This window comes from Peromyscus eremicus, chromosome 14 (assembly GCF_949786415.1).
Source record: "Peromyscus eremicus chromosome 14, PerEre_H2_v1, whole genome shotgun sequence".
NCBI classification, from domain to species: domain Eukaryota; kingdom Metazoa; phylum Chordata; class Mammalia; order Rodentia; family Cricetidae; genus Peromyscus; species Peromyscus eremicus.
The window spans coordinates 61,239,476-61,265,362 of NC_081430.1; the positions used below are offsets into that span (position 1 = coordinate 61,239,476).

General features: G+C 48.5%; 1 protein-coding gene across 2 annotated transcripts in view; it reads left to right on the top strand.

Annotated features, from left to right (window-relative positions):
* Pacs2 (phosphofurin acidic cluster sorting protein 2) overlaps positions 1–25,887 on the top strand; it is a 58,437-nt gene that overhangs the window by 20,278 nt on the left and 12,272 nt on the right. For both annotated transcript variants that reach the window (XM_059279979.1, XM_059279980.1), the window contains exons 2-11: positions 7,759–7,846; positions 9,084–9,173; positions 11,248–11,373; positions 14,068–14,230; positions 14,776–14,849; positions 15,179–15,259; positions 16,530–16,589; positions 22,070–22,227; positions 25,193–25,283; positions 25,559–25,633. In XM_059279979.1, coding sequence (XP_059135962.1) covers positions 7,759–7,846; positions 9,084–9,173; positions 11,248–11,373; positions 14,068–14,230; positions 14,776–14,849; positions 15,179–15,259; positions 16,530–16,589; positions 22,070–22,227; positions 25,193–25,283; positions 25,559–25,633 — 1,006 coding nt within the window. The remainder of the gene's footprint in view (positions 1–7,758; positions 7,847–9,083; positions 9,174–11,247; positions 11,374–14,067; positions 14,231–14,775; positions 14,850–15,178; positions 15,260–16,529; positions 16,590–22,069; positions 22,228–25,192; positions 25,284–25,558; positions 25,634–25,887) is intronic.

The window sequence follows — 25,887 nt, forward strand, 5'->3', positions numbered from 1 at the left end:
CCCTCATGTTCTCATACCCCCACCTCCCTCACCCCCCAGCTCCAAGTTTACCCAGGAGATCTTATCTATTTCCCCTTCCTAGAGTGATTTATGTGTGTCCCTTTTAGGGTCTTCCTTGTTACCTAGCTTCTCTGGAGCTGTGGATTGTAGCCTGGTTATCCTTTGCTTTATGCCTGATATCCACTTATGAGTGAGTACTGTAGCTAAAGGTTTCCTGGTTCTGTTTAGCTCCTGCGGGCATGCAGCCGGCTGCTAGGATCCAAGTAAACACACAGAGACTTATATTACTTATAACTGTATGGCCATATGGCTCCTCCAGCTTCTTGCTATCTAGTTCTTATATCTTAAATTAACCCATTTCTATAAATCTATATCTTGCCATGTGGCTCGTGGCTTACCAGTACTTTACATCCTGCTCCTTATGGCGGAGGCTGGCAGCGTCTCCTGACTCAGCCTTCTACTTCCCAGAATTCTCCTCTCTCCTTATCCCGCCTACAGTATACTTCCTGCCTGGCTACTGGCCAATCAGTTTTAAATAATATTAGCCTGCGTGTGTTTATTTGGGTCTGAGCAGCTTTGGAAATGCAAGGATGCAGGAGCTGGGTGGACACAAGAAAACTTCAACTATAAATGGCGCCCAACAGGCGCCATTTGTAGCTGGAGTTATCTTCAGTCCTGCCTGGGAGTGGCTGCCGGCTGGGGGAGTGGGGGGACTGGAGATAACTCCAGCTACAGAGTACATACTGTGTTTGTCTTTCTGTGTCTGGTTTACTTCACTCAAGATGTTTTTTTTCTAGTTCCATCCATTTACCTACAAATTTCATGATGTCATTGTTTTTTACCACTAGTAATACTCCATTGTGTATTTGTACCACAAATGTACCACATTTTCTTTATCCATTTTTCGGTTGAGGGGCATCTAGGTTATTACCAGGTTCTGACTATTATGAATAATGCTGCTATGAACATAGTTGAGCAAGTGTCCTTTTGGTATGATTGTGCATCCTTTGGTTATATGCCCAAGAGTGGTATTGCTGAGTCTTGAGGTAGATTGATTCCCAATTTTCTGAGAAACCGCCATACTGATTTCCAAAGTGGCTGTACAAGTTTGCACTCCCACCAACAGTGGAGGAGTGTTCCCCTTACTCCACATCCTCTCCAACATAAGCTGTCATCAGTGTTTTTGATCTTAGCCATTCTGACCGGTGTGAGATGGAATCTCAGAGTTGCTTTGATTTGCATTTCCCTGATGGCTAAGGAAAACTTCCCTTACTTAACTAGCATTCCCACAGCCTCCCTAGCCATCACATGCCTTCCTGAGATGGTCAGATAAGACCAAGATCCAGCCCAACCAACAGTGGACTATTGTCTCATGTTATAGGTAGCATGCCTACCCAGGGCACAATGTTTCTGTAACTGGAAGTCAAAAATGAAGTGCTGAGTTAACTGTGTTTCCTTCTTTGATATGTGATGTGGCAGGTTTCTCTGGTGCAGGGCTGGCCATGTGGTGCTTCATTCTTGGTGTTGGGGTCTGTCCTTGCAGAGGGAAGGGAATGAGCAAGGGGCCTGCTACCAAAACGTGACACAGGTCACCTCTGCTTAGGTCTCCCCATAGCTGACCTGCTCATACCCTTAACTAGCTTCCCACAAAAGGGAAGCTGTCATCCAGCTAGCTTGGGAGGCAGCCCTCAGAGTAAGGGTAGGGCACAGTTTGGGAACATGCAGCACCTCCTTAGGCCAGTGGGAAAAGCAGTGTAGTGAGCACAGGGCTAGTGTGAGCTTTGTCTCCAAGAAAACCCTCTATCCTTATGCTGAGAACACCTGCTAACTCATGCTGGTGCATGCTGTTCTGACTCCTACTGCTCACACTATTCCTGAAACCAAAGAAGTCTCTGCAGGACTGGGCACCAAGCTGGTTCTTTTGAGACAGGATCTCACACTGTGGTCCAGTCTGACCTTGAATTCTGTTCTGAGTAGTTGCTGCTTCCTTCTTTTTCCTTGCACACATGTGGGTTTTGCGTGTACCTTTGTGCAAGTGCATGTAGAAGCCAGAGGTTATGTTGGTGTCTTCCATGATCACTCTTCATCACATATTCAGTCAGAATGTCTCATTTGAACCCAGAGCTGACCAATTTGGCCACTCCAGCTAGCCCATTTGCTCCAGGGATCCCCTGTCTCTGCCTCCAGGACACTGGGTGCCTGTCACTACCACTGGCATTGCATGGGCTCTGGGGATCCCTGATCCTTCTCCAGCAACTTCCAGCCCCTGAGCTGGGTCTTCACTTACATGCATTAAGTGGATGCAGTAAGAGAGGAGATGGTGACACTTGATACTTGGCAATTTCAGATGTGGACGTGTGCCACCTGTCAGGGAACTGCATTTTATGATGGCATTGCCTTCGAAGTGCACATCTCCTCCTCACTGACACGTTGTCTTTCAGGAATGTCCTTACTCCTAAGTGCCATGTGTTAGCAGCTTGTTCCTCCTGTCTAGCTGAATCCTGATGCCTTTTTAGAATATACCGTAGGTCCACCTATGCCATCACTGTCTTTTCAGACGTACTCTTCAGAATGGATGGACACGGTGCTACCTTCCTGACACTAGGCTCTGTTGTCTAGCATGATGACCGAGAGGTGCCCTACCAGAGAGTTAGCCATAACTGACTTGCAATCCCTTTTTTAAAACATGTTTTAAAATTGTTTTTATTTTCACTTTATGTTATGGTGTTCTGCTTGCATGTGTGCCCGTGCACCATCAACCACGTGTATGCTTGGTGCCCAGGGAAGCCAGAAGAGGGTGTCAGAGTCCCTGGAACTGGAGTTGTAGATGATTGTAAGCTACTATGTAGGTGTTGAGAATTGAATTTAGGTCCTCTGGAGAGCAACAAGTGCTCTTACTGATGAGCCATCTCTCCAGCCCCCTTGACTGCACTTTCTTCATGTTTATGGGAAGGACATCCAGGTGTTGAAGAGAGCTGTTGTGAGTGCTCATGTATGGATCATTGTGTGAACAGACTCATTTTCCCTGGCTAAATTCTGAGAGCTGTGTGTGGCTTCATGGAAACTTACAGACTGATTTCCAGAGTTCCAGTTGCTCTTCCTCCAGCCAGTGGCTAGTGTTGGTGTTTGCCACTCTTTGTGAGTAGCTTTGCTGTAGTTTCTGCTTGTGATTGTGACTTGTAGTTACATCACCAGTAACTAATGATGTTGAGCATCTTCCTGTGCTGCATCACAGTCGAAGATCCTATTCAAACACTTTGCTCACTTCTTTATTTTTTGTTTTTAATTTTTATTTTATGTGTTGTGGATGTTTTGCCTGTATATGTATCTGTGTACCACATGTGTGCCTTGTGCCCACAAATGCTCAAAGAGTGTGTCAGAGAAGCTAGTACCCTTAACCACTGAGCCATCTCTCCAGTCCCACACACACATCCAGAGAGAGAGAGAGAGAGAGAGAGAGGGAGAGAGAGAGAGATAGATAGAGAGAGAGAGAGAGAGAGAGAGAGAGAGAGAGAGAGAGAGAGAGAGAGAGAGAGAGAGATTTTTTTTTTAAAGACCAGTTTCTCATTGATCCTGGAGTATACCAGTTGTTATAGACTGCCTGGCTATGGAACCTCTAAAATTCTTCTATGCCTCCACAGTGCTATGATTACAGGCATGTGACATTTTACATGGAGTCTGAGGATGGAACTCAGATGCTCATGCTTGCATCTATCTTTTGCCTCTGGGCTTTTCCCATTTTCTTACTTCTGTAAATCTTACTCTTACTCTGTGGCTTGCTGTGTAGTTGGGTGGCTGGCCCCTGATGTCCTCCTCCTCTGGCTCCTAGATCTTCAATCCCTCTTCCTAGATTTTTTTCTTCTATATCTACTCTCTGCCTGCCATCCCCACCTATCCTTTTTTCCTGCCTTTCCATTGGCCAGTTCTTTATTAGACCATCAGGCGTTTTACACAGACACAGTAACACAGCTTCACAGAGTTAAACAAATGCAGCATAAACAAAAGTAACACACCTTAAAATAATATTCTACTACCATCAGGCCAGCCTCCATCCTGTCTTAAGGGAAACAGGCCTCTGCTGCTGTGATAGGAGCAGATCAAGAGGTTCCTTCTCTTCCTGGCTTGCTGGGACTTTTTAGTGTGAATGTTAGAATTGCCCGGTAAGCTGGAGTTTTTCCAGCCTGCTCCTGCAAACTACCACATTCCTCCTGCACAGTCCAAGAGGCTCCCCACATCCTCAGTTGTTGCCACAGCAACCCCACTTGGTGCCAGCTTTCTGTGTCAGTTGACTTCTGGAATGATAGCAAACATCCAAGGAACCAGCTTAGAGGGCTCCGAGTTACAGAGTTTGCTTTTAGTCTGTGGTGAAGTGGCAAATCATGATGGCAACATGGGTGTAATGAAAGCTGCTCACAGGATAGCCACCAACAAAATCAAAACAAACCCAGGAAGATTCTGGATCCCATGGACACTTTTAAGGGTGTGTCTTCCACTGGGTCCTCCTCCTTAAACATTCTTCCACCCAATAGTGGCACAGGTACCAAGCCTTTAATACACAGCTCCTTGAGGTGATTGAACCAAACCACAGCATTTTGATTGAGGGTACATGTGGGTTTTTTGTTTTGTTGTTTCCCCCATCCCTGTTTAGCATGCTGAAATGGTAAATTAAAATTATTTTCAAATGTTGAACTAGCATTTTATTCCTAGAACAAATCCTCACTTGGCTGTGTATAGTAATTAATATTTTTATGTCTTGCTAGATTTAGCTTGCAAATAACCTGTGGAAGAACTGCATCTATGTTCATGACAGACATTAGTGTAGTATGCTTTCCCTAGTCCCTTCCTCTCTCCTGCTCCTCACCTTCTATCTTCTTTCAACAAGGTCAGGCTGTGTAGCCCAAGCTAGCCCAGATCATCTTGTCTCCGCCTCCTGAGTGCCAGGACTGTGGGTGAGTGCCAGCGACCACGCCCAGCTTTAGTGTGTTTGATTTTTGTGCTGTTTTTGTCTTGATGGTAGAAAGGCAATGCTGACCTCCTGAGTTGAGGCATTTCTTCCTCTTGTGTTTTCTGGAAGATGGTTTGTAGATTTGTTTGCTTCCCTCTGTCTTCTGCTTGTATCTCCTGTGCTAGGGATGGAATCCTGGGTCTCATGCATGCTCGTCAAGCGCTGGTCCGTGCCTCTGGATCTGCCGAGTTTTCTTCTTTAGAGTGTTTGTGCTTCACTGACTTTGCTAATAGCCAGTTCTGTTCTGTTACCAGCTTTGGAGGTTGGGGGCAGTAAGAGTTGTTTTATTTGTCTGCTTGTGGAGTGGGTGTCTGAGATCTCTAGTGCTCTTTTATTCCTGATAAAGAGAATTTTCTGTCTTCTTTTTATCTTTGTTTAGCAGGAGGTTTTATGAATTTTTTCAATCATCCCGAAGGACTAACATCTGGTTTTTATTTTCTCTATTTTCAAGTTGTTTCTGATATTATCTTTATTGTTTCCTTCCTAGTGCTTCCTCGGTGTTCAGTTTGCGCTCTCTCTCTCTCTCTCTCTCTCTCTCTCTCTCTCTCTCTCTCTTCCTTTCTTCCTCTCTCCCTCCTTCCCTCTCTCCATCCCTCCCTCTTCTAGTTCTTTTTTTTTTTTTTTTTTTTTTTGGTTTTCCGAGACAGGGTTTCTCTGTGTAGCTTTGCGCCTTTCTTGGAACTCACTTGGTAGCCCAGGCTGGCCTCGAACTCACAGAGATCCGCCTGCCTCTGCCTCCCGAGTGCTGGGATTAAAGGCGTGCGCCACCACCGCCCGGCTCTAGTTCTTATTTTTTCATGCAGCTTAGCTTGTACAGTGGAAATCTCTCTCCAGTAGAAGCACTAACACACAAATCCTGACATTATGTCTTCATTTTTATTCCACTCCTAACACTTTCTAGTGTCCTTGGAGAGACTGTTTCTACAGGTCCATTTCCCAGGTAACTGTGTGCTTTCCAGCTGCCTTGCTTCCACAGGAGCTACCTCTCAACTGCAGTTTCATTTCCCATAGTTTAGTTTTCCAAGTTCTACTGTGGTATAAAACTATTACATAGAAAATTCCAGAAAGAGATAGCTTGTAAGTTTTCAGTTGTATGGTTTCCCAAATAGTGGAGTGAAGTCCTACAGGTCCCCAGAGTTGCATGCCCGGCCCAGCTGGTGACCTTGGTGGCCCATTAGGAGCTGCTCTGTGTATAGCTCTGTCTGGTGAGCATAGGTGTTGAAATACACTCCCCCACCCATGACTGAGCTCCTCTGTCCTGCCCAGCTCTCGTGCCTCTCTGGCATCAGACTGCCTGGGTACTTGGGTTTGCCTCCAGCCTGCAGCTGTTGTTGAGTCAGGGCACATCCTGTGAGGGAGTCCCTTGCCTGTCCCTTCTCTTCTCTGAACATAGTGCAGTGAAGACAGCTTCCTCTTTGTCACCCTGTCAGTGAGGACCAGTGGGGTCCCCATCTTAAACACAGAACAACATGGAGTCCCTATCTTAAACATGGAGTAGAAGAGGATCTTGTCATAAACCCAAGATGGAGAGGGCTCCTTTGTAAGTGGAATCACTGTTTTTTCCATGAAAGTGATAAACACTTTCTGTGGCACAGATAGCTTCTTGACATCTCCTGTGGCCAGTGTAGGAAGGGCAGTTGAGGGACCACTTTCCCCACACATAGTTCTCAGGCACCAGGACAGAAGCATGTTGCTTTCATGGGAGAGGAGGCCAAGCTCCAGGGCTGTGCCTCTTGTCTTCTTGCTACTTCATTGTCATGTTGAGGACCCGTGGTAGCTCAGTGTGGAAGCAGAATTCCAGGCCTACCGTTTGAGACCCAATCTAGACTTCTAGGGACTTGTTTGTCTTGAATGTGAAGCAGTGCTGGGTAGCCAGTGCTGTTAATTAGTTTGTTTGAGACAGGGTCTCTCTATGCATCCCTGGTTGCTCTGGAACTCACTGTGTGGATCAGGCTAGGCTCAAAGAGATCCATCTACCTCTGCCTCCCAAAGTGCCGGAATTAAAGGCATGTGCCATTTTAATTTAGACAGCTGCATGTTTACTATGCTGCCCCACTGAGCAAGTGCCATAGAGCAGGATCTAGGTAGAAAGCGATCAATATTTATAGATTGCCGTGGAGGTTTCTAGAAAGCTTGCCAAGGCAGGTGTGCATTCCACACCTTTGGTTGGCTTATTTGTCTTCAAGAGGTTGTTCAGGGGCTCATGTATGTGTATGTAGTGTGGTGAAGTATGTGCACAGGTGTGGGTGGCACAGATGACTGCAGGAAGGTGTGCACTTACTTGGGAAGAAGTCAGACATGAGAGTTCTGCAGAAGCCGACCCAGAGGCCATGTGCTCACTGTTTGGCAAATGTTCGTACAGCTGTTGTGGATCCTGGGCATGTCAACAGACTGTCGCTGAGTAGGCAACACTTGTCTCCATGTAGCTCAAAGACCTTAGAGCAGAATGTTGAGGCGAATTCATGCCTGCTTCATGGAGGTGAAGCCAGGCCTGGGATGAGAGGTCTTCCCACAGCTAAGCGCTGTGTTCCGTTGGTGCCAGCACCCTGGCCTTTGGAAACCTCCCTGTTCTTCAGTCTCACATGCTTGGCATTCAGATGTCTTTTCTCTAGCCCTCCCATCCAGCCCTACCTGTTGGTGCCCCTCACAGGAATGCTCAAAGGTAGCCGAAACAGGGCCAGACCTGCAGTTTTCTGGGCAGCTGCACAGCGTACTATGAAGCGTGCTACAAGGCTGAGCCCTGTGTCTTGCAGGTTATGTAGCCTGACCCTGAAGAAACTGGCAGTGCTCCGGGAGCTGGAGAAGGAGCTCCTGTCCGTGGTGATTGCTGTCAAGATGCAGGTAAGCCCTTACTACACACCCACAAGTGTGGCCAGCCTCACTCTTACATGGTTCCTGGGCTATTCTCAAAGACCCCCACCCTACACTGAGCCACCTACCCAGAGCTTTCTTTCATGCCTCTCCCAGGGTGACAGGCTTGAGCAGGGACAGGAAGAGGAAACAGGACATGGGCTTTCTGGACCAGAACCTGCCCCAGTGTTCTGCCCACTCTTCATGGGTTCCTTGAGGAGCCTGTGACTGGGTGGGCTTGGATGCCACCCTTCTTGGGGAGAGCAGCCCTAGCTGTCCAGATGTGTCCACTAGCCCTTTGGCTGCCTTTGCTGTGCTGAGGACTGCCAGGCTCCAGTCCACTCTTAGTAGACAGATGTGGATTTTGACTCCTGGCTGCTCACATGAAACTCCTGGTGGCCCTCTACTGATGACCCTTCATAGGTGTGTGGTGTATGCAAGGCAGGTGTCAGGCAACCTCATACTGTATGTTACTGACCTGTGACCCTTCGCCAGGGAGTACCTGGGTCCTGCTAAAGTAGCTGGTGTTTGACCCCACTCATACTACCTGTGGCATTGGACACATTCTAAACCTGTTTTAACAGTTGTGCTGAGCCTTGGCCCTGGGTAAGACTTTCATCTGTCATTCAGAGTCTCCTCTGTCACACAGAACCCTCCCATCCATGCAGGGCCCTCCCATTTTGCCCTGAGATGTGTGCTTGGAATTCAAAGAGGCCTGGCTTCTGTTTATGGTAAAGATGTGGGAGACACTCCTCCCTAGAGGTGCTGTGGGTTCTTGGCATTTGAACATGCAGGCTAGTCTCCACCTGCTTGGCTTTGTGCCAGATTATGCCAGTATGTCATCTGTGCAGTTTGAATCTGTCTTAAACATCTCCTGCTCTTCCTGTCCCTGTGGCAGTATGTGTTTTAAGTGGCATATCTTATTGGCTCCACACACCCATAGCTGTGCATTGTCCTTGCAGAGGCCATCAGTGGCCTGTGCTGAGCTTTGGTGACTGCTCCTTTGGCAGGAGCTGTTCTTGGTTTCTCCTCTTCCATTTCCTGGGTAGAACCCAGCACTGGAATCAGGTTTTAGGGGTCCTGGCAAACATTCCTGCTCACACACATACACGGACCTCATCCCCACCCATTGAGGCCTTTGTCATCATAGTTCAGAGTGCTGGTATAAGGATGCTCTTAGCTGGTTCGCTTTAACATAACCTAGATCAGAAGGGGTGTTTCCTTCCAGGGTTCCAAGCGTGTCCTGAGATCACACGAGATTGTGCTGCCTCCCAGTGGACAGGTGGAGACTGACCTGGCTCTGACCTTCTCTCTCCAGGTGAGTCTGACATCTGGGTAATGAGGACCCTCCCTTATCAGTGCTTTGGATGATGAACTCTCCTCCTTGGTGCCCAGGGTGATGGGCACACTCTGTTCAGTGCCCTGGAGGTGATGGACTCACTTCCTGCACAGTGCCCTGAGTGATAGACGTGCCCTGGTTAATTCTTGGAGGTGAGGGACATGTTTCCTCATCAGTTCCCTGAGTGATGGAGACAAGATCAGTTCCTTGTCGTGTCCTGGATGTTGGTCATGCCCCTGTCAGAGCCACTTGTGTTCTTACTTTGATCTTCTCTTGATCAAGTTGATCCCCTCTCTCTCTCTCTCTCTCTCTCTCTCTCTCTCTCTCTCTCTCTCTCTCTTTCTCTCTCTCTCTCTCTCTCCCTTCCTTTTCCTTCCTTCCTTCCTTCCTTCCTTCCTTCCTTCCTTCCTTCCTTCCTTCCTTTTTCTTCTTTTTTTTTTTCCTGAGACAGGGTTTCACTGTGTAGCTCTGACTGTCCTAGAACTCCCTCTGTAGACCAGGCTGGCCTCCAACTCACTGAGATTCGCCTGCCTCTGCCTCCGAAGTGCTGGGATTAAAGGCGTGCGCCACCACCGGCCAACCAAGGTTTATTCTTTTTTTTTTTTTTAATTTATTTATTATGTATACAGTGTTCTGTCCGCATGTATGTCTGCAGGCCAGAAGAGGGCTCATTACAGATGGTTGTGAGCCACCATGTTGGTGCTGGGAATTGAACTCAGGACCTCTGGAAGAACAGCCAGTGCTCTTAACCTCTGAGCCATCTCTCCAGCTCCCAAGGTTTATTCTTAAACGATTAGAAGTTTTTATTGATTTACCCTTCCCCCTCTCTCATAGTAAAGAAAATGGAATAGTGAGGTCTGTGTAAGCTGTTTCATGCTGTGACAAAATGCCTGTCAGAAGCAAACTTAAGGAGGTTTCCATCGGCTCGTGGTTTGAGCTGCAGTTCATCATGGTGGGAAAGTCCAGGCAGCAGGAGCTTGAGGTAGCTGGTCACAATGTATCTGCAGTCAGGAAGCGGAGAGCTGTGATTGCGGATGCTCAGCTCTCTTCCTCCAGCCTAGAACCCAAGGAACTGCTTACATTTAGAGTAGGTCTTTCCACCTCAGTTAGCCTAATCTAAGTAATCCCTCACAGGTATGTTCAAAGGATAGCCCGGTCTAGATACTCCTGACTGGAGCACACCAGGGCCTGTCTCCTAGGCAATTCTAGATCCTTCAAGGTGACAGTCAGTATTAAGCATCACAAGGATCAAATATATTATCAAGTCAGGGTTATTTTATTTTCTTGTTTAGCAAAGATTGGCAGGACTGTATGGAAACTCAATGTATTAAATTCAGAGTTTTCTGAGTGCCTTGTGGAGAATGTAGACTGTCAGTCAGATCATCTGCTTCTGAGTTTTATGCACTACTGCAGCGAATCTAGTTTATTGAAGTGTAATTTACCAAATACTCCTGTATCAGGTACATGGCTCCCATGGCTTCTGAGAAAGGTGTGTGGATGACCAGCCTGCTTGGAGACTAAAGTTTAACCCCGCTTCCAGAACGTACACCAGGCTCTAGTTGTGAGCTCTGAGAATCCTGTGGGAACTGCTTTCACTGAGTGAAGCCCCTGTCACAAGTGTAGGTTCTAGGCATGGGCAACCTATAGCAGATGGGACTGTTGCCTGGCAGTTTAGCCAGGGAGTGCACAGGAACCCACAGAAAGCACATGGTCACCCACAGAAGGCACCCAGCTACTCCCACACATGGGAGACCACCAAAGACTTAGGGCCATGTTGGAAATTATGTACTGAGAAGCTGCCAGTCTCTCTTCAGATGTCCCTAAACATGTGAACCCATCTCAAAAACAGATAAGTTCCACTAGTGTGGAAGCGGAATCCCTGACACTAAGCAGAAGGTGGCCTCACTGACGTTGCAGATTCCTGAGGGTGGGCTGACGAAGGGCTGGAAGAAGGCCTTAGCAGTGTCAGCAGGTGCTCCTTAGGGCCCCGTTGACTGTGTGGTCTAATGTCTGTGCTGCACCGGGCCTCAGGCAAGCTTACTTGTGTCTGCAGTACCCCCACTTCCTGAAGAGAGAAGGCAACAAGCTCCAGATCATGCTGCAGCGCAGAAAGCGGTACAAGAACAGAACAATCCTGGGCTATAAAACGCTGGCTGCAGGCTCTATCAACATGGCTGAGGTAGGTGTCTGGGCTGGCGTCCAGGGCTCCAGAACACGCGGTTCCACTGTAATGGCAGGATGCCACTCTGTAGCTACTTCCCAGGTCCCCAGTCCTATGCTGCGCAGCATGGCTGCTCCTGCACCTGTAGCCAGGTGTACTCCACTTCCCAGAAGAGTGTTTGGAGCTGTCCCTCCTGGACTCCTTCCTTACACAGCTCCTCTGGTGCCCCTTAGTCTTCACCCCGCCCTAGCAGCTCAGAAAGGACATCAGCTAGAGATTCCCATGTCTCCTGGAAGCCCTGTGTTCTGGGGAGACTGTGGAGACAAGGTGGGCTCCTAGGCAGATGAAGCCTCCAAGCGAGCAGCTGGACCCCTGTTAGCTACGTGAATAGCCTGGGAGAAGAGGCAGCTTAGCATTGTCCACTTTGTCTCTACGGCATAGAGCTCTCCTCTTTTGGAGCTCCATTTAGTGTCTAGGGCAAGTGCAGCTGTGTTGATGGCCACCCGAGGCTGCAAGGTTGGCTGCAAGCCAGATTGTGGCACTGTCCCCAACCTGAACTACCCAAGGCTTCTGGGCTGCCCAGCACCTACTCAGCTACTTGTGCATTCAGGTGCCCCATCCTCTTCTTCCTCTCTTCTGGCCTAAGCACCCAATCCTGCTACATACTGTCTCTTGGAACTTCGCTTGTCCTCCTAGGCTGAGGCTTCCCTTCAATTTCCTAAGCTGTGCTGGAGTGACCGTCCCAAAGGTACACCTGCTGCAGCACCTATGTTTTAAAAACTTCATGCCTCCTGTGTCCTGTCACTCCTAAGGCTCCCCTCACTCACTGCAGTTCCCCAAAGCCCACTTCTCACCCTCGCCTACTACCCTCCTCTGTTTTTACTCTCTCCAGCTACCTTAACTTTGAAAATGAAAGAGGGAGTTAAGAGGGATTGGCTCCCCAGGTTGACTTGGCTTCAGCCCCTTGTTGTGGTAACTCACTGTCACCAGCTCCTGGTGGGCCAGAGGGTTCCTGAGGACTGAGCTACAGAGGTGCTGAAGAGGGACCTGCTACTACCCAAGACTGTGCCTAGCCTGCCAGCACCAACCCAGGATGTTCCCAGAAGCCCAGCTTTAGCCAGGGGCCGGGAGTTCTGGGCCAGGGAAGCGAAAGGGAACATGAAGCAAAGGGCTAGCAGCAGAGCAGGGTTGAGATAGGCAAAAGCCCCTTGGCAGGGCCTTGTCTGTGCCCATCTGCCTGGGGCCTACCTGGCCAAAAAGGTTCTTTGTAGGTGAAGCAACTGGTACAGAATATGCTTCTGACTTTCCTGGCAGGACCAACCTTTCTCAGGACATCCCAGAGAACAGTAGGCTACTGTGGTCAGAGCAGGCATGCTGCCTACCCTTGCAGTATAGGAGGCCAGAGAGCAGGTTTTCTAGATAAAGAGACTCCACCTTATCCTGGCTTATGCATGCGCGCGCGCACGCGCACACACACATACACACACACACACACCTCCCCCAATCTCCTGTTTCATACAAGCCTGGGTGTCCCTCAACCCCTGTGTTCAAATCCTGGTGCTGCAAGGGGTCAGCTTCCTAAATAGATGTTAATGTCTGAACAGATTGCTATTCTCACTTAAATCTGAGGTCGCCCTTAGGGAGAGGACAAGCACTCAGTGCATCTGTAGAATCAGGTGAGAGAGGTTTTCCTCCATGTGTCCGCTATGTGCACTTGGCACATGAAGGTCCCAGTATTTGGTATGGAGCTGTGGGCCTGTCTTCCTGGTTTCTGAAATGTTGGTAAAAATAAATGTGAATGTCCTTAAAATTATTTTCTTCACTGATTAGAGTTGTCACCCTAAATCAGTTCCCAATTTAAAAAATTTACTATGTTTATTTATTTGTGTGTGTGTGTGTGTGTGTGTGTGTGTGTGTGTGTGTGTGTGTGATGAGTATGGAGGTCAGAGGACAATTTGTGGCATTAGATTTTCTCCTTCCACCATGTGGCTGCTAGAGATTGAACTCAGGTCATTGCGTGGCAGCAATGCCTTTTCCCGCTGAGACATCTTTGCTGGCTCCAGGTACCAATTTTTTTTAATCTATAAAATTTTAACATTTGGGTCTGATCAAATGACCCCAGAGCAGCTGTGCATGTGCAGAGGCCCTGTCAGGGACAGGGCTGCCACTTGTGTCTGCTTTTGAGGCAGTGTCAGGGCCAGGACAATATCTAGGTCAGTACTGGTTCCTGCTGTCTTGAGTTTGTTACAACAGTTAGCCAGGGTCTTGGCCCTCCAGTGAGCCAGGCCTGGGCTTCTTGTGCCATTACAGACATGACCTATGTTGGTAGCTATTCTTCCTTGACTTCTGTACACGAGTCTTTAGACATCTGGTTTCCCAAGATTGGGTGATCCCCAGTCACACACTGTGGCTGCTGCTGAGGTTCCCAGGCTGGAACAGTAGATAGATGTGAGTGGGGGCCAGGAACTATTTAAGTGACTTCCAAGGGGTGGCATGGGTGCCAGAATTGGGTGATCTGTAGATACACTCCTCTGTCTGCTTGTAATCAGAGAAATACCAAGCCTGGCACTGACCGACCCACTCAGCCAATCTACTTGGTCCCTGGGCTTCCTCTGGTTTCCTGCTCAGCCTTCTACTAGGTGTCTGTTGCTTCTGTATATTGGAGCTCTCTGGGATGGTAGCCTTCCTGATGTCTAGAACCATGCCCCCCAGGTAATGCAGCACCCCTCCGAGGGTGGCCAGGTGCTGAGCCTCTGCAGCAGCATCAAAGAGGCCTCTGTCAAGGTGGCTGAGATCTGGATCGTCTCCCTGTCCAGCCAGCCCATCGACCATGAGGACAGTGCAATGCAGGCTGGCCCCAAGGCCAAATCCACAGGTGAGTCACTGTGCCTTCTTCCTCTGCCTTCCTCTGCTCATGCCACTTCCTGCCCACATGTGTAGGAGGGCTGTCCCAGGGTGGTTGGAGAAGGCAGGGTGGGATGTGATGTGTCTATTGGATTTCTTTCTAGTTGGAAACTTTTGGGGAAGTCATGTACTGTTGAAGTTCTGTCATAAGTTCTGTGTATCTACAATATGTAGGTGTCACGGGGGTCTGTCATGCAGTACCTTTGATGCTCTGAGCACCCAGGTTCTGGTATGGGGCAGGTACCCTGCAACCATCATCTGCTGCTACTATCACAACTAGGGTCACTGTATTTCCCCTGCTCTCTTGCTCCACCAACCCCACAGCCATGTGGCCTGCTGTCCTTAGACTCTTGGTGCTCAGGGCCACAGCACTGGTGTCTCAAGTTCCCCTGGTCTACCTGGGGCTGTCACCTTATAGCTCCCCTTTGCTCCCAGGGGACGTTCTGTTGCCAACTCATTGCCATGGCATCAGGTGGAATCTAAAGGTACTCTTCCTTCTGTGTGCTCATTCCGCAGATAACTACTCTGAGGAGGAGTATGAGAGCTTTTCCTCTGAGCAAGAAGCCAGTGATGATGCTGTACAAGGGCAGGTAACAATTTGAGCCTGAGGTGGGAGAGGCCCCTGACAGCTTCCATTTCCATCTCTATAGATAAGCGGCTTGGGACTGAAGGGGACTTCCTTGTGCTAGCCCATATGAGGTCTGTGGGTCTCAAGTGCCACATGGGATGAGAAGGGCAGAGGAGCTGATGTGTGGCACCTGGTTGCTTCCTCCCTGGGGCTAGGACATGTCAGTGGGCAGCCCTGCAAGGCTTGGGAGTGTTAGTAGCTGACTGCCGGGTGATGGCCTCCGTCACACTGCCATGGGGTGGGCCTGCTGTGCAGGTGCTGTGGCCTCAGGCACTGTGCATGTCTACACAGGATCTTGATGAGGATGACTTTGATGTGGGAAAACCCAAGAAGCAGCGGCGCTCGATAGTAAGAACGACGTCCATGACCAGGGTCGGTGGAAACTAGTTTTACTAACACTGGGGAAGGGCAAGGAGGGTGGGCAATGGCTGGGAGGCTCACTGGGAGGCTGTGGGCAAGAGGACAGATGGCCTCACATGACATATGGCCCAAAAGATTCTTAGAATTCCCACTTGCCCTCAGGGCAGAATCCTGGCTGTTTTTAGTCAAAATAGACACAATAAGCAAGACAGGGTTGTCTTCTGGCTGCCATTCTCTCACACCCCACTCCAACTTTATATGGGCGTCAAGCCCTGGGGTCTGGAATCAGGCTGGGGTAGCTGCCTCAAGCCCATAAACCTACATGTATGGGCCATTGAGGCTGATGTTTTCTCCATCACCATAGCACTCAGACTCACCATGTGTGGGACCAGTTCCTTTTTGGGGGAACAAGACTGGTCTACCAGCATAGAGACTTGACTGTTAGGCCTTTCTCACAGGAGGAAACATGGAATAGGCTTCAGCCTATTCTCAGCCTGCACAGTGACTATCAGTGGGCCCTGGGGCCCGGAACTAGGCTGCAGGACTGGCTGGCATGGGTAGCCCCTTCCCAATACTGACCAGGGACAGCACTGTCAGCCTTTGACAGAGTGAAAAGGAGGTTGTGGGCAAACAGTGGCCACAGGACTAAAGCCACTCTGGATACAAACTGGGTCTTCCCTGAATACAGGCAGCACCATCTGGAGCTCTTGGGCCAGCCTGAGGGACCATGCAGGAAGCACCCTCCCTGTTAGGGTCAGCTCTGTGAGGGTGGCAGAGTCCCTGGAGAACAGTGGCTGGAGCAGAGGCACTGCAGCCAACAGTGTGAGCAGCTTCACTGGACTCATAGCACAGGCTCCACGGTGTCATCCACCCTGTGCTCTCCTGACGGCCTCCCACAGGGCGGCAGTCTCCTTCTGAAGATGAGGTCAGGGCCTTTGCTGGGAGGTGCAGCTGTGGGAAGGTGCTGGAGAGCCTGGATAGAGCTGCAGAAGCTTCTAGAACTGCAGAGCCACCCTGTGCCCTTCCCTGGTTGCCCCTCAGTGGGTGAGGACTATCAGCACCCCCTTCCCCCATGTTTCTGAGTCTGGCCTCAGTCTGTGCTTTCAAACACTAAGAATGTTCACGTGGTGTTTATGCCCAGTTTACACTTTCATAGATGTGAGCTGTGTCCCCTCCTGTCCCTCATTGAGAGTCCAGAGTGCAATTCCTTGCTATGTCCCAGGAATGTAGCCCCTCTCCCCCTCATGCCTAATGTGAGATTCTTGTACTTCTTGTCTTACAGCAACAGAACTTCAAGCAGAAGGTGGTGGCGCTACTGCGCAGGTTTAAAGTGTCAGAGGAGGTGAGTAGGCCAGGGCTCTGCATAGCTGCTGCAGCACCCTGGTGTCATGCTGGGCAGGGTGTGCTCCAGCAAGCTCCAGGCCGGGTCTGGCTCTGCACTTACCATCTGTGGGTACTGCCCTCTGCCTGCCAGCCTGGATGGCAGCTGTGGGAAGCCAGCAAAGAGCCAGGCTCACCCACTGGTTTCTGTTGAACTTGAAGTCATGGTGCACCTGTAGTAGGACAAGCAGAGGGCTAATCATTGGTTCTTATAAATAGACTATTTTGGGGAGCAGTTTCAGGTTCATAGAAAAAGTAAGTAGAAAGTACAGAGTTTCCATACCCCAGCTCCTGCCATGCACAGCCTGTTCTGTAGCCAACATGCCACGAATGTTGGTTTCTTAGCTTTTCTCTAATCCCCAGTCTTAGGTATTGAGTTTCTTCATCAAAAGAAAAATCATAAAACAGAGTCAAGAGTCTGGCCCCATAGTAGAGAGAGGACACTTGAATGTTTGTCCTCAAAGTGTGCACCCACCCTCTGCATCCATTTATGCAAGGGCCACACCCCATAGCAGCAGGGTCCCAATCCAGCCCTAGCACCAATGTTTAGCAGTTGCTCTTCACATGTGCAGGTATTGAGGGTGGCTCTTCTCAGCCATGGGGCTTTCTGTGGGGCCAGCATCCACTCTGAAACATCACCAGCATGATTCAGTGGAATAGCCTCTAGGACCTAAATCTTGAAGCTTGCATCTCTCTTTTTTTTTTTTTTTTTTTAAAGATTTATTTATTTATTATGTATACAGAAGAGGGTGCCAGCTCTCATTACAGATGGTTGTGAGCCACCATGTGGTTGCTGGGAATTGAACTCAGGACCTCTGGAAGAGCAGTCAGTGCTCTTAACCTCTGAGCCATCTCTCCAGCCCAAAGCTTGCATCTCATAGTGAGACAGACTCAGCCTAGTTGAAAGTGTGCACATAGCAAGGAAGCTGCCTGGCCTAGGACCATGCAGGCTTTTAGGTTGAGGAAATTGGATCATAACCTTGGAGTTTCATGTTTACCAAGCAATAGGGCTGCGTCTCAAAATAAACCTATCATACTCGGCTTTTGTTCTGGCTTCTGAGACTCAGCCTAAACTCTGGAAAGTTTAGCCAACATCCTGGACATTGGTCAGGGAAAGAACGTTTTTATTTTGATAGGAATAATCTCCCACGTTTGTGAAGAATTCATGCAAGTTATCAAGCCATGTGATTTGTTCCATATCTGTTTTGTACTGTTCCCGTTCATGTGAGAAGACCATCTAGCCAGAACTCCACCATGTGTCTCCACACCCCTTGTTACTAGGAGTTATGCACAGGCACTGACTCCCACTCACAACCCACATCCTGGAATGTGTGCTCACCTGTGTGGGACTGTAGACCAAAATACAGACAGGGGCTGGAGAGACAGCTCAGCTGTAAGAGCTGACTGCTCTTCCAGAAGACCTAAGTTCAATTTCTAGCACACACATGAAAACTTGTAAGCCATCTATAACTCCAGAGAATCCAATGCCTCCTTCTGGCCTCTACCAACACCAGGCACACATGTGGTCCACAGACAGATATACAAGCAAAATACCCATACACATAAAATAATAATAATTAAAAAAGAAAATGGCAGGTGAGTTGCATATATATGTATACGTGTGTGTGTGTGTGTGTGTGTGTGTGTGTGTGTGTGTGTGTGTATGTATATATATATACATGTATATGTATTTTTTTTCTGTAAAGTACATCGAAAGAATGCTGTTAATAGTTGGAGACTGAAAAGCCAAAGGTGCTGGCAGATTCTTATCTGGAGAGGACTAGATCTTCATAGACAGTGCTGCATCTTCACATCCTCACACAGTGGATGGGAACAGCGCTATTCCAAAGGCCTGCCTCTTACTGAATCACCTTGGGGGTTAGGTTTTAACATAAGAATTTTAGGGAAGCTAGGTAGTGGTACACGGCTTTAATCCCAGCTATCTGGAGGCAGAGGCAGGCAGCTCTCTCAGTCAAGGCCAGCCTGGTCTACAGAGCAAGTTCCAGCACAAAACATTTTTAGGGAACACAAATATTCATATTAAAACATTCTGCTCCTAGACCCCAAAATTCATTTCTTTCCCTCACACAAAATATTCATTCTAGCCCTTAAAATCTTAATTCACTCTACCATCAACTCAGATTCCTTTTGTTTTTGTTTTTGTTTTTGTTTGTTTTTGTTTTTGGAGACAGGGTTTCTCTGTGTAGCTTTGGAGCCTGTCCTGGAACTCACCCTGTAGATCCACCTGCCTCTGCCTCCCTAGTGCTAGGATTAAAGGCTTGCACCACCACTGCCTGGCCAACTCAAATTCTTAAAAACTAGAGTGTCCAAGTACTGTCTACCTCACTACAGGTCCAAGTGTGAGCATAAAATCAAATTATGTGCTTTCAAGGTAAATTATGAGACCAGCACAAGGCAGATACTCTGTTCTAAAAGGAGAAAGGGGGAGTAAGGTAAATGCTCCCTAGTGAGTCCAGAACCCAGCAGGGCAAAATTTTTTGTACATTTATTTTATCTATCTGTTTGGTGTGTGTATGTAGAGGTCAGAAGACAACTTGCTGGAGTCTGTTTTCTCATTCCACCATGTGAGACACAGGGATCAAACTTAGGTCCTTAGACTTGGTAGAAATTTCCTTTACTCTCACTTGCCTCAAACACTGTATCTTAAGAAAGAAAAAAAAAAAAAAGGATTGATTTATTTTATAGGTATGAGTGTTTTGCCTGTACGTATATATGTGCACTACATGCATATCTGGTACCTACGGAGGTCAGAAGAGGGCATCAGATCCCCTGGAACTGGAGTTACAGATGGTTAGGAACTGCCATATGGGTGCTGGGAACTGAACTCCATTCCTCTACAAGGGCAGCCAGTGCTCTGAACTGCTGAACTGTCTTTCCATTCCCCAGACATTGAATCTTAAGGCTAGGAAACCCTTCTTTGGTTCAATAGTCTGCTCTCAGGACACATGGGGCTGGGTCTCTAGGACCTGGCAGTACACCCCACAGTGTCACTGGGTGTAGCCTGCAGTCTCAGATAGCAGCTATGTGCCTTATGGCTCTCCTGGGCTGGCACTGTGGCCAGAGACTGCAGTTCTGCCTCTCACAGCACTCCACTGCCGTGGCTTCTCTGTTCTTTACTGGAAAGGGTCCTTTTAGACATGGCCCTGCTTCCATCTCAGGCCTCTGCTGGGACAGCACATCCTGTGGCAGCCAATTTAAAATGACCATATTTCTGCAAACTTTGAGAATTGGCACCTCTAGGTGCTGCAGAGATTGGCCTCGGTGCTGTCTGAGGGACCGTGGCTACTGCCTGACCACACCTGGGCCCTGTCGTGACACAACTTTGTGCCTCAGGAGCAACTACTTGAAACCATGCTGCCCTCAGGACCTCAGCGTGGAAGCATCTTTGGGTCATCTCCCATCGTCTTGTTCAGTAGGTCCTCACTCCCTCTGTGCATATTGATCTCTTCAAACTTCTTGTGGCCAAACATACTTAATTTTTAAAAAATGCTTTATTTTTTTGTGCATATGTGCACATCTGTGTGGGTGTTTGTGCACATGACTGCAGTGCCCATAGAGGACAGAAAGGGGCATTGGATTCCCTGAGCTGTAGTTGGAAAACGTTATGAGCTGGCTGACTTGAGTGCTAGGAGCTGAACTCTGGTTCTCTGTAAGAGCAGTACACACACACTAGGAACCACTGAGCCATTTCTCCAGTTCCCACTTTCACTCTACAACCTGGTCTAGCTGGGACTTTTCCACATCTGTAAGATCTAGTTGTCTTTTGATTTTTATCTCATTTCCCCCCTTGCATTTTATTGTAAACTGTCGAGAGAGGTACCATAGCTCCCTCCAAATTGGAGGTTTATTTTGCCAGATACCCTGTTCTGTCATTTACAAGTTCTGTCCTCCTTAAAATACCCAGACCCAGACCCTGTAAATCTACCAAGCTTTTTCTTCTTTGTCATAGATGACCTTTCCTCCAGGTCCCAGAACCATATTTTTTCATTTTGGGTCTGCTTTATTTTTACCAACATCCTGTTCCATCACCACATACAGTGGCTCCCTGCTCCTCTGTGCTTGTTTCTGCCTTCTTCTAGGGCTGATCATCTTAGACTGGGTAATGGAGAAGCCAGCATTTCTTGCTCATGGTTCTGGAGGCTGGAAGTCCAATATTAAGGCTCAGCAGATTCAGAGTCTGGAAAAGACCTATTCTTCAAAGATGGTGTGTGTGCATTCATACGTATGTTTGTGTGTGTGTGTGTGTGTGTGTGTGTGTGTGTGTGTGTGTGTGTCCGTCCTCACATTGGGGACAAAAGGAGCCCATTCCCCTCAGCCCTTTTTCTGTGGTCACTAATTTTCATGAGAGCTCCACCCTCACGCTTGAATCACTTCCTAGAGTACCTCCAACACGAAACTTGGGAGTTTCTCTTGATAGATATATCCTGACACCATCTCTATGGGAAACACCTTCAGACTGAGCACAGCTTTGATCAGGGTTTGCCTGGGAGAACAAAAACATGACTCTACCAGGCCAAGAGGACTTTCTGGGAGAGAAGAGCCTCATGTCTTGGTTGAGAGGATTACAGGGCCTCACGTGTTCTCCAAGTATGACTGCCTGTTTGCTTCACAAGATGTGAGCATTGTGTTCTGACACACCCTGGACAAGCCTATCCACATAGGAGGGTGATCACACCCGGAGTCCACCTGAGGTCCTTGTGAGATGATCCCAGTTCCTAAATCAGAGTAGTAAAGAAAAGGGATTGGGAAAACAGTGGCGCAGTGAGTCCGGCACCTCCTGCACAAACGTGAGGACCTGAGTTTTGTTTGTTTGTTTGTTTGTTTTTTATCTTTTGAGAAAAGATTTCTCTGTGTAGCCCTGGCTGTCCTGGAACTCACTCTGTACACCAGGCTGGCCTTGAACTCACAGAGATCCACCTGCCTCTGCCTTCTAAGTGCTGGGATTAAAGGCGTGTGCCACCACCGCTCGGCTTCAGGTTCAGCAAGAAACCCAATCTCAAAAAATAAGGCACAAAGAGGTGGAAGGACTTTTTTGTTTGTGTTTTGTCTTTTGGAAGAGAGTTTCTCTGTGTAGCCCTGGCCAACCTGGAATTTGCTTTGTAAACCAGGCTGGCCTTGAATTCAAAGATTCTCCTACCTCTGCTTCATGAGTGCTGGAACCAAAGGCATGCGCCACTACACCTGGCTTAGAGGAAGATATTTGACATTAGCTTCTATCCTGTGAACACACACACAGAGAGAAAAGAAAAAGAAAAAGAAAAAAGCAATCAAAATAGGATGTTTGGCAATAAGTGTAGTTTTGTGGCATTGTTTGTCCTCTTGGTCTTGTTCCTGCACATCCGCCTTTGTTAGCCTTCAGCTACTAGCCAAACAGTGGCACAGGCCCCTCTGGGGCTCTCATACATGTCAGCATTGCTGTAGGTCCTAGATTCGGAGCAGGACCCTGCAGAACATGTTCCTGAGGTGGAGGAGGACCTGGATCTTCTGTATGACACACTGGACGTGGAGAACCCCAGTGACAGTGGCCCTGACATGGACGATGATGACAGTGTCCTTAGCACCCCCAAGCCCAAGCTAAGGTAAGCCACGCCAGGTTGAAACTGCCACTTCTTTTTTAGTTTGTTTGTTTTTCGAGACAGGGTTTCTCTGTGTAGCTTTGGTTCCTGTCCTGGATCTCACTCTGTAGACCAGGCTGGCCTTGAACTCACAGAGATCTGCCTGGCTCTGCCTCCCGAGTACTGGGATTAAAGGCGTGTACCACTGCTGCCCAGCTTGAAACTGTCACTTGTAATCAGCTTGAGCCTAGACAGAAGGAATTCTGAGTGGCCTGGCAGTATTGTTCTGGAATAGTTTGGGTTGGTTGAGTTGCCCTGTGATTGTGACCCATGTTTAACCCTGGGGAACCTCGGGCTTGGACAGTTCTCATAGGGTAGACCAGCAGGGACATCCTGAGAGGAGGCAACATGAGGTGAGTCTAAGGTCTTACATAGTGGATGGACAGAGCCAGGTAGCTTTTCCCCGATGACCCAAAGAAAAGGATACCTTTGTAGAAAGGCAGATGAGAGAGGATGTAACTACTCCTGACCCACTGTAACTTGGTCCATAATCTTTTCACATGGTGGAGTATCAGGGTGAGTAGTAACCATATAAACAGAACACCAGGCTTCCATGTGCATTGGGAACTACAGACAAGCAGAACCATCTGGAGGTGGCAAGGGGGAGCGTCTAGGAAGGTTCTCTGTGAGGCCAGAGCTTGGTCCTTGAGGCAGGCTGTGGAGGAATGAATGGCCCCAGGGTACCCCCACTGTCCTCAGGTTTGAGGTATACTGGAAACTACAAGGGTCTACTATACAGGCAGCAGAGGAGAGGCCCCAGCCAGCGCCCCTCCTTGGTTTGGCTGGGAGGACATCTGTCCAAGTCTGGCCTAGGGCAGAAAGAGAAGAAGGATAACAGACCAGTCCACACACATGTACTGTGTACATGTGTGGCCTGGAGAGGCTTAGCCCTCAGGACAGGTAGTATATAGACTTGGGTCTTGGTGTAGCTACTGAAAACAGGGAAGCTCAGGATGTCCCAAAAAGTTACAGACCCTTTGTTTTTTAAGTTTTTAACTTGGACAGTAGAGAGAAGCACACACAAGAAATTTGGGTTCCTTATATCTTGCAATTAATTAATCATAATTCTTAGTGTTGAATAATTATTCATTACTGCTGGGCTTGGTTGCACATGCCTGTAATCTTAGCATTTCTGAGACTGAGGCAGGAGGAATACTAAGTTTAAGGGCAGCTTGGGCTATAGAATGGGACATGGACCAATCAATCAATCAATCAATCAATAATTAAGTTCCAGCATCTCTTATGCTCCCCATTCTGGGGTGGCATCCTCAGGCCTTGACTTCTTTTTCTACCTATGTCTTGATGGCTCAGAGCAGGGATGCCCTTTAGGTCAAGCAAGCTAGTGTTCCTTGTTCTCCTCCACTTTAGTCCCCCTCATGCTCAACACTGGTTCTTCCTGCATAGTATCTTATATTTTTGGGTTGAGTGTGTTCTCTGCTGTAGTGACTTCTGGGGTCACATTGGGTCCACCCAGAGAGTCCAGATCCTCCCCATCATGAACCCCATGACATAACTATAGTGACATAATCCCTGGCCAGCTAATGCCTGTAGTTCTGGAGTGATGTGTGATCACTTTGGGGCTGTGATCCTGAGTGGCCATGCACAGGTGACACCCTGCATCTCTAGATCTCTGCATAGCTTCATCACCCACATGGCCGTGCAGGTATCCTGTCTGTCTCATCTTGACTTCTTTAACATCTCTTGGCTTTCTGCTTTCCTTGACTCCTGTTTATTCACTCACACTTTATCTTGCTGAAGACAGATGCATTGGTCTGGATCGGCAAGAGTTGGCCTGGCTGGTCTAGAATTATGGCTATTCTAGATTAGTCAGAAATGGCTTTGTCAGGCTTGGTCTGTTGTGGCCTAGGGGGTGTTAAATCATCTATTGGTCTGGAATAGTCCGACTATGTCTAGGAAGGCTTAGAGTTCTGGTCCTGTCCATGGTGCTTTTGTGCTGTTGAGAATGTTCTTCTGGTTTCTGTGATCTGGGTACAGATCTCAAGGTTCTCAACAGGGGCAACCCCCATTAAGAGCACTGAGATATCCTGTGCTGACACTCAGTCTCCTTATGTTACACCACGAGCAGATGGGGGCTCCTCCTCCCTTCTTCTTCTTCTTCTCCTCTTCCTCCTCCTCCTCCTCCTCCCCCTCCTTCCTCTTCTTCTTCCTCTCCTCCCTCTCCCTCTCCCTCTTCTTCTTCCTCCTCCTCCTTCTCTTCTTCTTCCTCCTCCTCTTCTTCTTCCTCTTCTTCCTCCTCCTCCTTTTCTTCTTCCTTCTCCTCTTTGTCTTTCTTCTTCATCATCATCATCATCATCATCATCATCATCAAGACAGTGTTTCTCTGTGTAATAATCCTAGCTGTCCTGGAACTGGCTTTGTAGACCAGGCTGGTCTCAAATTCACAGAGATCCTCCTGCCTCAGCCTTCCAAGTGCTGGGATTAAAGGTGTGCGCTACCACCACCTGGCTGATTTTCTTCTTCTTTTCTTCTTTTTTAAATTTAAATTTTATTATGGGAGGTGACATGCCTGTGCCACAGCATATGTGTGGAGGTCAGAGGACAAATCGGTAGGGTTATGTCTCTCCTTCCCACTGTGTGGGTCCCAAGGATCAAACTCAGGTCTTCAGGCTTGGTAGCAGGTGCTTTTACCCATGGAGCCATCTCACCAGCCCTGGAATACATGTTTTCTGCAACTGACTTCATAGCCAGTGCAGGAGCTGTGCCTGCCTGGAGTTCAGTCACTCCAGAATCCTACTATGTGTGTAAAGTCCCCTCGGGAGTGGATGTGTAGTCACACAGTTCTTCCACACGGCCTGCTGTTGAATTCCATGTTGCTTTCCCTTCTGTGTGTAGTGTGTGTAGTGGGTAGAACCTCCTTTTCAGTGTACAGGGGATCTTGGGAAATAACATCTGCTCTTTCTTCATCCAGGCCATACTTCGAAGGCCTGTCACACTCCAGCTCACAGACAGAGATAGGGAGCATCCACAGTGCCCGGAGCCATAGGGAGCCTCCAAGCCCGGTAAGTAGGGCCATGCTGTGCAGTGGTAAGACCCTTAGACGGGGCTGGGCATTCTCATCCTTCCTGCCCCTATGAGTCCTGAATGCCTAGCCAGCATGTATCCAGCTGGGCGTGATGTGTCCTGGGCTCAGGGTTCTGCCCAGTAGAAGGTGATTCTTCTAATGTAATCCTGAGTTCATGGTCTGTGAAATTCCAAGCTAGTCTCCCTGGGCCCCCATCCAGAAGTAGACATCCTTGTTCTGCAGCACAGCCCATTCTTGTCTCATCACCTGCAGGCTGATGTCCCTGAGAAGATGAGATCCCTGGGAGGCCAGCAGCCAAGTGACAGCGTCTCTGACACGGTAGCCCTTGTAAGCAAGCATGGGGAGCACTCACCATGTGCAGCAGAACTCAAGTGTACAGTGAACTCCACATGGAAGATGTGTGCACCACCCTCAGGATGACCAGGCTGCCTGGTGATCAGGGCACCCTTGGTTCACCCTTCTTGGATATTGACTGGGTAGCTCAAGTGATGGCTGTATCCCTAGCCTTGCTGTCAGACCCAGGCCCTCATGGAATCTCTCAGATATGTTGCAGGGTGGGTGGGTGCTGGTCTCTTAGTAAT